General features: G+C 34.5%; 1 protein-coding gene across 4 annotated transcripts in view; it reads left to right on the top strand.

Annotated features, from left to right (window-relative positions):
• TEX15 (testis expressed 15, meiosis and synapsis associated) overlaps positions 1-12534 on the top strand; it is a 77235-nt gene that overhangs the window by 43432 nt on the left and 21269 nt on the right. For all 4 annotated transcript variants that reach the window (XM_058433654.1, XM_058433657.1, XM_058433655.1 and 1 more), the window contains exons 6-7: positions 4717-4863; positions 5956-6118. In XM_058433654.1, the coding sequence (XP_058289637.1) occupies positions 4717-4863; positions 5956-6118 (310 nt within the window). The remainder of the gene's footprint in view (positions 1-4716; positions 4864-5955; positions 6119-12534) is intronic.

The following is a 12534-nucleotide window of genomic DNA, read 5'->3' as shown; positions in this document are numbered from 1 at the left end:
TTGATAATCACGATTTGTATTATATATATTGCTTGTCTCTTAAAAGTTGTGGTTAAGTTTTTTCATTTTGTCTTCTTAAAAAAGATGGTTTGTACACCATGGTTACAGTATCATATTAGCATCCTTTTGGTTTTGAACAACTCCCTTTAGTATCTCTTGTAGGACAGGTCTGGTAACAATAAATTCTTTCAGCTTTTCTGGTCTGGGAAATTATCCCTCCTATTTCTTCTTCATTTCTGAAGGATAGTTTGCTGGCTACAATAAAAACTTTTTTCTTTTTTTTTTTTTCTTTTTTTCCCTGAGGACATAGCTTCAAACTCCCAGGCTCTAGCGATCCTCCTACCTATTTTTTAGATGTTTATATATATATATATGTCTTTCATCAGATTTGGGAAGTTTTCAGCCTTTATTTCTTCAAATGTTCTGTCTGCCCTTTTTCTCTCTCTCCTTCTCAGACTCCCACAGCATATATGTTCTTATGCTTGACAGTGCCCCACAGGTCCCTTAGGCTCTGTTCACTTTTTTTTTTTAGTCTTTTTTCTCTCTGTTCCTCAGCCTCAATAATTTTCATTTTCCAATCATTAAGATCACTTATTCTCTCCTTCGCCTGCTCATATCTGCCTTTGAACCCCTCTAGAGAGCTTTTCGTTTTAGTTACTGTACTTTTCAGCTATTGGATTTCTTTTTGGTTTTTAAGTTTTCTCTTTATTGATATTTCCATTTTGTTCATACATTGTTTTTTACTGTCTCCACATACTTAGCTCTTTGAGCATCTTTAAGACAGTTGTTTTAAAGTCTTTGTCTAGTAGATCAGCCATCAGGTCTTTTTCAGGGACAATTTCTGGTTTTTTTTTTTCCTTTGAATGGGCTATAATTTTCTGTTTCTTTACATGCCTGGTGATATTTTTTGTTGAAAACTGAACATTTCATCTAATAATGTGGTAACTCTGGAAATCATCTCCTCCCAGGGTTTGGTTGTGGTTTTGTGTTTCTGTTTTTTGATTGTTGTAGGCTGTCTCTGTGCCAAGGATCAACCTGCAGTATAAACTTCTCAGCCTTTTCTGAGCCTGCACCTTTCCCTCTGTGTGCTGATTTTCTAATTTCTCCTGTATCTGTAGTTCTCCTGTATCTGAAGGGAAAAAAGGCACTGGCTCTTTAATCCCCTGGGTGTCATTTCAGCCAGGCAAGGAGGGGCTTGCAACAATGGTATTGATGCAGCAATGCCTGCCACTTCTGGTTGCCCCTCTGTTATTAACAGAAACAGCACTCAGTGATGAGAATACATATACCATATGTTTATTATTGCCCACTCTGGCCCACAAAAATTGTGGCCAGGAACACATGTACAAGCTGCTCCAGGAACACTGTACAGCTGCCTGTCATGGGGCATCAAGGGTGGCTGCCACTGTGCTAAGAACTGAAATTGACTGAAATTAACCATAATACAGGTTCAGCATCCCTAATCCAAAAATTTGAAATCTGAAATCCTCCAAAATTTGACATTTTCTGAGTGCCAACATTACACTCAAAGGAAATACTAATTGGAGCATTTGGGGTTTCAGATTTCCTTATTAGGGATGATCAACTGGTAAGTATAATACAAATATTCTGAAATTCGAAAAAATTCAAAATCTGAAACACTTCTGGTTTTAAGCATTTTGGATAAGGGATACTCAACCTGTATGCTATTCAGGCATTCCCCTGGAAGTTGCAAGCCTTCAGTAGGCTCCAGAGTTCCAAAATAGTTACACCAGACAGATTTTGCCAGTGCAGTTATTGTCTAGGTGGGGAGACAGAATTCTGGTACCTCCTACTCCACCACCTTCCCAGTTGACCTCTGAACTATTTTTACAACTTTTCTGAAATTCTAAAAGCTATTCAAAATCTTAAAAATAAGGCTCATAGCAGAATCATAGGCATCCACAGATAAATTGGTTAAGATTTATTCTGGTCGTTTTTCTTGGAGAAATAAGCGTAAAGAGAAATCTAAGGGGGGAAGAAAAGAAAAAGATTTACTCTGGTTAAGCTTTGCCAGGACTATTAAAATCACAGTTGGTATCCTGATTTGCATGAAAACAGCTTGGGATTGTGTGTATATCTACAGAAAATCAATGGTTCATGTGGCATAACTCCTTACAATTTTTTTTACCTCAAATATCAAATTAAGCATAATTTACTTTTATATTAAAAAATAATAGATAAGGATTTTAGAAAATTTGGAATGTAGTAAAAAGTCCAAAAAGCCCAGCAGTAACCACAGGGTTTTTTGTGTATGTGTATTAGTCATCTATTCATGTATATAGACATGCAGGTATAATTGTAATTAAAGTATGTTGTTGCTTTGTATATTACTTGCTTTTTTCACTGATTATATTATAAAATAAACATTTTCCAAGCCCTTAAATATTGTTTTGTAATATCCTTTTGAGGAGCTGCATAGTATTACACTGTAGACCTGCCATATTTGCCCAGCAAATTCTGTAATGTTAGGATATAAGTTATTTGGTTTTTAGTTTGCTTTGTTTTTACACTCTTAAATACTACATAGATTGTCCTTTTAGGTACATTTTACACACACGAATGATTCTTTGCTGAGAATTAATTGGTTTATTTCTAGGTGTCAAATTAGAAATCAAAAGTATGTACATTTTTACATCTTTTGATTGTGTAATGCTCAACTGTCCTGAGAAAGGTTGCACTAATTGACATTTCCATCCACAGTGTGTAAGAATGCCTGTTATCTCACAACCTCAGTAAGCCTATATATTATACTGAACTTAAAAAAAAACTTTTGCCAGTCTAATGTGTGGTAGTTTCTCATTGTTGGTTTAGTTTTTTTCTTCATTATGATTATTCCTGAGTTTTAAGTTTCTGTTGAATGTATTTACTGACTGTATTTAGTGAATTACTTATTTATATTCCTTGACAGTTTTGGGGTTTTTTTTCCCCTTTTCTGTGTTGACTTGTGAGCATTATCTATTGACTAAAGCATATTTTAAGAGCTAGGCTCCTTTCTGTATAATGTTTTATCATTTCACGTTTTTAATTTTTTAGTAAACTTTTTAGCTTGGAATAATGTTAGATTTATAGAAAAGTCACAAAGAGTAAAGAGGGCTGTTATATATAATGCACCCAGCTTCTTCTGATGTTACCATTTTACATAAATATGGCATGATTGTCAAAAGTAAGACACTAACATTGTCACACCATTAACTAAATTACAGACTTTATTTGGCTTTTGCTAATTTTTCTACTCATGTTTGTTTGCGTTCCAGGATCTGGTTCAGGATACCACTTTATTCTTAGTGTTGTTTTGATTGTTGAATGAACGTACTAACCTTTAAAATACTGTTATTTATGTTCATGGTTTTAGTTTTTAAATCATTTGTTGTTTATGGGCAGAAATTTTATAATATTATGTTGTGAAGTTTATATGTTTTTGTTTCATTTTATTGGCACATATTCTTAGAAAAACACTTGTCACTTTGAGATTGAATAAATATTGGCCTATGTTTCTTTCTACAGTATTTTCATTGTGTTTTTAATACTTAAATATTTAACATGTTAAGAAAAGAATTTAATTTTTTCTGTTGTCCCACATCATTAATTGAATAATCACTTCATTTCAAACAGCATCTTTAATATAATATACTGTACTTTTAGTATTTTTAATACATGTTTGAGCTTCCTCCAGGCTTTTTCTTTCATTCTGTTTTTCATTTTGGTCTTTTCTCTGCTTTTTCTTGTGGCAGTACCATCCTTTTTAAAAATGTTTTTACATCTGGAATTGCAAGTCACTTGTGCCGTTCCATCATTGTCAATTGCTAACCCAGACTTTAAAAAAAAATTTCTGAGCTATTCTTGTTTGTCTTCCAAGTACATTTTAAAATTAAACCCCATTTTTAAAAGTAGATTCTTGGCTGGGCGCGGTGGCTCACGCCTGTAATCCCAGTGCTTTTCGGCAGCCGAGGTGGGCAGATCACCTGAGGTCAGGAGTTCGAGCCCAGCCTGGCCAACATGGCAAAACCCCATCTCTACTAAAAATACAAAAATTAGCCGGGCATAGTGGCACATGCCTGTAATCCCAGCCGTTCAGGAGACTGAGGCAGGAGAATCGTGGAACCCAAGAGGCGGAGGCTGCAGTGAACCAAAATCACACCACTGCACTCCAGCCTGGGTGACAGAGACTCTCTCAAAAAAAAAAAAGTAGATTATCTGAAATTTTAATTGGAATTACTGTAATCTTAGAGTTTAATTTGGGGGAGAATTGACATAATTGCCATGTTGAGTCATCCCATTCATCTAGAAAATGGATTATCTTTCCATTCATATTTCTACTTCTTAAAAAAAAAAAAATCAGGGCCTGGCACGGTGGCTCATGCCTATAATCCCAGTGCTTTGGGAGGCCAAGGCAGGAGAATTGCTTGACCCAGGAGTTTAAGACCAGCCTGGGCAACATGGTGAAACCTGGTCCCTACAAAAATTAGCAGGGCATGGTGGTGCATACCTGTAGTCCCAGCTACTCAGTGAGGCTGAGGTAGGAGGATCGCTTGAGCCTGAGAGGTCGAGGCTGCAACTCCAGCCTGCACTGAACAGAGCGAGACCCTGTCTCAGAAAAACAAAACAATGTTATTTAGCCTTTTATGTTTGAAATGTGACAGTTTAGAAATGTTTTGGTATATTTTTATGTACTTTTTTTTTGGCTTTTTTTTTTAGGTTCTCTTTGGAAAAGTGAAGAAAATCCAACCTTCTGTGGATAAAAATAAAGTTTCTTTGGATCCTTCTCCTAACTTTGATTGCCATATGTCAAGAAATGCACCTTCTTTGAAAGATACCATTGAACTGCAAGCCTACAGTTCAGCAGTATGTTAATGGTTCATTTCATTTCTTGAAAAGTACATGTTTCACATTTTGTTTTAAGACGTAAATTCCCAAAATGTTAAATGAAAATCTCTTAATTCATTCAATATAATATCTTAAGCAAACAGCGAAAGCTATTTTAATATTTGTTGTATGGAATATTAGTGAAGAAGTTTGAAAATTTACATTTAACTCTGTTCAAAGTACAGTGGCTTCTTTTATTTAGATATTATATAGATCAATTACTGACTTTCAAAATATACCAACTTCTCTTTTAAACAAGGCTGCACAGCAGGGTGACCATACTTAATAATAATGCATTATTTCAGAATTGCTGAGAGTAAATTTCCAGTGTCTCACCATAAGAAGTGATGGGTGGGGTGATGGACATGTTAATTACCTTGATTTAATTACTCCTCATTGTATACATATATCAAAACACCACATTGTGCCCCATAAATATATATAGTTAAGATTTATCAATCATAAATAATATTAATTGTAAAAAGCAAGGCTATTTTGAAACAAGATTTTGATCTTTTGATCTTCTATACTTTGCAAAAGTAGGAAAAAGAAAAGGCTTATGTATTAGTCATCAGATGAAACAGTAATCTGTCATATTTCACTTACTCTGTGGACCTTTAATTTTATACAGAATATTAAATTGTATATGGATTATATATAATCATATTATGATTAAATGAAGATAAATCTTCTCAATGAAAGTATATCCATGCACCCACATGTAAAACATATTACCTATTGTTATTTTCCTAACTTTTTCCACCAAATAAAATACAATAGTTGAGATTGTATGCAAAACATTTAGCTTTTAATGAAAAAATATTTTTTATTTAAAAACGAATTGTGCCTTTTTCTGCAGACATTAGTAGCCTATCAAAAAAAAATTGTGGGGGAGAAAAAGGAATCCTGTACATCTTCAAAAACATTAGGGTTAAACAAGGCAGCTGGAAAAGTTTATATGGAAGTAGATAAATAATATGCAATTATATTCATTTTTTTTAAATATGAGCTTATTCAAGTCTGATTGCCAAAATTAATCAGCATGAACCTATTTTCTTCTTCGTCTTTCAGGTGTACTTCTATGAATACAGTGTCCTTTCAAAGCCTGTAGATAAACCTAGGCAATGTCTTCCATATGCTGTAGTAACAGTAAAATTTCTTGGTTCAAAAGTAGATAATGGACGCCTTATGACATCTTTGAGATTCCTCTCAACAGAATTTCCTAAGAGAGCTGGTAAGATACACATATGATTGTACTTGATTAGCATTTGTGCTGGTCTTAAAATTTCTCAGTATTATTTGCTGGCTGGGCACAATGGTTCACACCTGTAATCCCAAAACTTTGGGAGGCGGAAGTGGGCGGATTACTTGAGGCCAGCCTGGCCAACATGGCAAAACCCCGTCTCTAGTAAAAATACAAAAATTAGCCAGGTGTGGTGTCGTGTGCCTGTAATCCCAGCCACACAGGTGGCTGAGGAAGGAGAATCACTTGAACCCAGGAGGTGGAGGTTGCAGTGAGCCAGGATCGCACCACTGTGCCCAGCCTAGGTGACAGAGGGGAGACCTTGTTGAAAAAAAAAAAAAAGATAAAGATAAAAAAAGTAGTGAATCTCCAAGTAAAATAGTTGTGTTTTACCTGTTTTACATTTTATAGATCTAGAATCATACTGCAGGTATTTTTCTCAGTATTAGGTTTGTGTGATTCTTCACTATTGATAATGTGTAATTGTAGTTTGTTCATTTTCATGGATGAATGGATGGAGAGAGTATTCCATTGTGTAGACACACTGTACACTATCCTACTGACGATATTTGGGCACTTTCCAGTCTTCTTCTTATTCCAAACATTGCTATTTTAAATATTCATAAAAGTGTCTCATTGCATATGTGCAAGAATTTTTCCATAGAATATGTATTTACAACAGGAATGTTCAACTTAAAGACAACATCAAATGGTTTTCCAAAGTGGTTTGCATTAGATTACATAATCACTCTGCATTCTTGCCAACACATACTATGCTTTTTTTTAAGTTTTGTTTCTGCCAGTCTAATGAGTGTGATATGTTATTTCATTGTGGTTTTAACTTGTTTTTCCGTAATTAATGAAGTTGAGGATTTTTGTATCCTCACCAAACTTAGTGCTGTCAGACTTTTTCAGTGTTTTTGCTACACTAGTAGGTACAGCATTTAATTCCTTTTGTATTTTGCTTTTCCTCAAATGTTAAGTAAGTTAGGTTCTTTTTTGGTAGGTGTATTAGCCATTAGTTTTCCACTTTTCTGAAATTCCTGGTCGCATCTTTCATCTACTTTTTCTAATTGAGCTAATTTTTATTTCATTATTGATTTGTAGGAATTCTTTTACATATTGGGTATTGGCTCTTGGGTCAGTTGTATGTGTTGCGAGTGTCTTCTCTGAGTTTGTGTCGTCGTATTCTCATTTTTATCAAATGTTTTTTGATGAACAGGGGTTCTTAATGTCAGATATGTCTTTTTAAGTACTGCTACATGTGTCTTTCATAAGAATACTTTTCCTAGGACATGAAGATATTTTTCTATGTTTTTTTCAAACTTTATGGGTATGTTTTCCCATTTTTGTTTTATCTACCTGGAAATGACTTTGGTGTGCGACAGGATTCTTTTAAAGTCCCAATTTATTTTAGTTTACATATGCTAACCCAGTTGTCTCAGTACAGTTTATTGGAGAATCCATTTTCCCCACTGATGTATACTGCAGTACCACCTCTGTAATATATCAGTTGGCTGCAGGTGCTGCAGAGATCTCTTACTGGACTCTCTATTCATCTCTTTGCCTATCCTTTTGCCATGAGCATCTTGCCTTAATTATTGTAACTTCATTAAAAATACTAATACCTGACTTCGTATGAGAGAGAAAAAATACTAATACCTATATAGCTCATCCTTCATCTTTTTAAAAATAATTTTTTGTTTTTGGTCCTTTGCTGTTAATAGAAATTTTAGGATCAGCTTATCAAGGTCTGCCAACAAATCTGTCAGAATTTTCATTGAGATTGATGGAATCTATATATTAATTTGTGGAAAATTGTCTTCTTTATTGAGTTTTCTAATCTATTAACATTGTATTTCTCCCATGTCAGTTATCTGTAATGTATTTCAATTTTATAATTTTCTCTATAACATCTTACATGTCTTTTATTTTTAAACATTTGATATTTTATGCTATTTTAAATGATAGCTATTTTGTTTTATTTTCTATTGTTGGTGTATGTCAATTCAGTTGATTTAAAAGTGTAAGATTCAGTAGCTTTTAGTATATTCACAAATATGTGCAATCATCACTACAGTTTTAAAATTTAAGGTATTTTGTTTTGTTTTGTTTTTGAGACAGGGTCTCACCCTGTCACCCAGTCTGGAATGCTGTGGCACAACTTGGCTCACTGCAGCCTCCGCCTCCCAAGCTCAAGCAGTCCTCCTGTCTCCACCTTCAATTGCTAGGACTACAAGTGCGCACCACCACACCTGGCTAATTTTGTATTTTTTTGTAGAGACAGGGTTTCACCATGTTGCCCAGGCTGGTCTTGAACTCCTAAGCTCAAGTGATCCACCTGCCTCAGCCTCCAAAGTGCTGGGATTACAGTCGTGAGCCACCGAACCCTGCCGAAGCTCACATTTTAAAGAAACTTTGTGCCGGGCACCATGGTTTACGCCTGTAATCCCAGCACTTTGGGAGGCCGAGGCAGGTGGATTACCTGAGGTCAGGAGTTCGAGACCAGCCTGGCCAACATGGTGAAACCCTGTCTCTACTAAAAATACAAAACTTAGCTGGGTGTGGTGCCAGGCGCCTATAATCCCAGCTACTCGGGAGGCTGAGGCAGGAGAATTGCTTGAACCCGGGGGTCGGAGGATGCAGTGAGCCGAGATGGCACCACTTCACTCCAGCCTGGGCAAAAGAGCAAAACTCTGTCTCAAAAAAAAAAAAAAAGAAAGAAACTTTGTGCCCTTTAAAAGCTATTATATCCCTGACCCCCAGTCCTAAGCAACTACTAATGTACTTATTTGCCTAATCTGGGCATTTCATTTAAGTAAAATCATAATTTTTGGACTTTTTTGTGCCTGATTTCTTTCACTTAACAATGTTCTCCCAGTTTGTCCGTGTTGTAGCATGTATCAGTACTTTATTTCTTTTTATGCAATACCATTTCATTGTATAGATACACCATATTGTATTTATCAGTTGGTCAACATTTGGGTTGTTTCCATCTTTTGACAATTACAAATTCTGCTATGAATGTTTGCATACAAGTTTTTACATGGATATGTGTTTTCATTGCTCTTGAGTACAATATATCTAAGAGTGGAATTGCTGGGTTATATGAGTACAATATATCTAAGAGTGGAATTGCTGGGTTATATGAAGACTCTGTAGTAACTGATCAAGGAACTGCCAGACTATTTTCCAAAGTGGCTGCACCATTTACATTCACATCAGCAGTGTCTGAGAGTTAGAATTTCTTCATATCCTTGTCGTAACTTATTTGACTTTTTGATTATAGCCATCCTAGTGGGTGTGAAGTATAGTTTTCAGAATATGAGTTTTGCACTTCTTTTGTTAAGCTTATTTCTAAGTATTTAATTCTTTGGTACATCATAAATGGAATTCTTTATTTTATTAGTGTATTGTTCATTCCAAATGTATAGAAATATAATTGACTTTTGTGTAATGATAGTGTATCCTGCAGCCTTGCTGAACTCATTATTCTAATAGATTTTTTTAGTGGTCTTTGGGATTTTCTATATATAAGATCATGTCATCTGTGAATAGAGATAATTTTACTTTTTTCTTTCCAGTGTTTTTTTGCGTAATTGCCCTGGCTTAGTACCTCCAGTAGGAGAAGTGGCAAGAGCAGACATCTTTGTCTGTATTCCTGAATTTAGGGGGAAGGCATCCAGTTTTTTACCAGGAAGTATGATGTCAGTTGTAGGAGTTTTATAGAAGCTCTTTATCATGTTGAGGAAATTTGCTTCTGTTTCTGGTTTATTGAGAGTTTTTAGACCATTGGATTTTCTCAATTGTTTTTTCTTTGTTGAGATGGTTGTGACTTTTTTTGTTGTTGTTTTTATTGATATAATGTATCACATTAATTGATTTTAGATGTTAACATTGCATTCCTTGTATCCCATTTGGTCATGGTGTATAATTCATTTTATATGTTCCTGGAATCAGTTTGCTGCAATTTTATTGGGGATTTTTGTGTCCATATTTATAAGAGATACTGGTCTGTCGATTTTTTTGTGATGTCTTTGTCTGGTTTTGGTGGTAGGTTAATATTGTTCCATAGGATGAGTTGGGAAGTATTCTATTCTCTCCTCTTTTATTTTTTGGAATAATATATGAAGAATTGGTATTATTTCTTCTTTAAACATTTGGTAGACTTCACTAAGGAAGCCATCTGGGGATGGGTTTTTCCTTGTGGGTAGTATTCAATTACTAATTCAGTTTCTTCACTTGTTGTAGGTCTTTCTTATTTTCTGTTTCTTCTTGCGTCATGTTCAGTACTTTCTGTTTTTATTGGAAGTTGTTCATTTCAGTTATGTAATTTATTGGCATACATTTGCTTATAGTATTCCTTTAATAGTCTTTTTATTTCTGTTAGTAGTAATGTCCCCTCTTTCATTTCTGAATCTACTAGTTTGAGTCTTCTCCTTTTTTTTTTTTTTTTTTTTTTTTTTGGTCAGGTTAAAAAGGTTTATCAATTTTGTTTTGTTTTGTTTTTCAAATAACTAATTTTGGTTTTATTCTTTTTGCTATTATTCTATTCTCTATTTCATTAATTTCCTCTATTTTCTTCTGTTTGCTTTAGATTTAGTTTGCTATTTCACGTGTGTGTGTGTCTTAAGGTGGAAGGTTAGGTTTTGATTTCAAATATTTCTTCTTTGTTAATATAGGTCTTTACAGCTATAAATTTCTAGAAACAACTACTTTAGCTGTGTCCCATGACATATGTTATGTTGTAATTTTCATTTATCTCAAATTTATTTTCTAAATTCCTTTTGATTTATTCTTTAATTCATTGGTTTTTTCAGACCATGTTTTTTATGTATTTGCAAATTTCCAAATTTTTTTTGTTACTGATCTCTATTTCATTCCATTGTAGTTGGAAAACAGTTTGTATTATCTTTTTCCTTTAAGTTTATTGAGGTTTGTTGTATAACCTAGCATATAGTCTTTCCTGGAGAATGATCCATGTGCAACTGAAAAGAATATACAGTAGTCCTCCAGTATCTGTCAGGGAGGATTGGTTCCAGGATGTTCTATGGATACCAAAATTTGTGGATGCTCAAATTCCTTATACAGATTGGCTCAAAATTTGCATATAACCTACACACATCCTCCCATATACTTTAAATTATCTCTATATTACTTATAATACCAATACCACATTTGTGCTATGTAAATAGTTGTTATACTGTGTTTTTTATTTGTATTATTTTTTATTGTTATATTGTTATTTTGTTGTGTTTTTATTTTAATTTTTCACCCATGATTGGTTGAATCCATGGATTTGGAACCCACCAATACATAGGGCCAACTGTATTATATTCTGCTGTTGCCAGGCAGGGTGTTCCATAGGCTGTTAGGTCTACTTGTTTTATAGTTTGTTCAAGTGTTCTGTTTCCTTGATGATTTTCTACCTAGGTTGTTCTGTCCACATTTCCCCTCAACCAGAAGGCTTATATTAGAGACAACAGATAGGGACCTTTTCCCGCTTCTACTGCAGTCCATCCACAATGTATTATAGCTTATTACTTTAATCAAAGGATGATGCCTTTCAGGGTGATTAACTTTAGAGAAAACCTCTATTATGCACACAGTCATAGCCACATGTGTTGGCTATCAACATACTCATCTCCCTCTGGAGTACACCAGACTACACTATCTAATACAGTAGCCACTAGTCACATGTGGCTTTTTAAATTTAAATTAATTAAAATTAAATAAAATTATAAATTCAATTTATCAGTCACACCAGGCACATTTCAATGCTCGGTAACCACATGTGGCTAGTAGCTACCATAGATAACATTTCTATAATCACTGAATATATGGTACTAATAACTGGTAGTGTACTTTATTGATTGTAATCTGGTTTTGTTAGTTTCCGTATTGCATTGCAGATGTTGGATTTATTGGGGGATTTTTCTTACTACGTTTTTATTTTAATTTTTTTTATTTCCATAGGTTTTTAGGGAAACAGGTGGTATTTGGTTACATGAGTAAGTTCTTTAGTGGTGATTTGTGAGATTTTGGTGCACCCAAGATGTTAGATTTGTTCTGCAATTTTTAATTGTCATTTGATGAGAATGCCAACAAAAAAGGGAATAAAGTAAAAATGCCGTTATCAAGTTTAAAGAGATAGCATAATATAGAGATTAAGATTCTATTGTTTATAGGCTGTGATTCTGGGCAAATTGTTCTTAATTTCAGTTCCTCATCAATAAAATGGAAATGTTATTAAGATTAAATTAATGTGGCCAGGCGTGGTGGCTCACACTTGTAATCCCAGCACTTTGGGAGGCCGAGGTGGGTGGATCACGAGGTCAGGAGATTGAGACCATGGTGAAACCCTGTCTCTACTAAAAATCCAAAAAATTAGCTGGGCGTGGTGGTGG

The sequence above is a fragment of the Hylobates moloch genome, unplaced genomic scaffold (assembly GCF_009828535.3).
Source record: "Hylobates moloch isolate HMO894 unplaced genomic scaffold, HMol_V3 SCAFFOLD_22, whole genome shotgun sequence".
Lineage (NCBI taxonomy): Eukaryota > Metazoa > Chordata > Mammalia > Primates > Hylobatidae > Hylobates > Hylobates moloch.
This window is presented reverse-complemented; position numbering and strand designations above follow the sequence as displayed.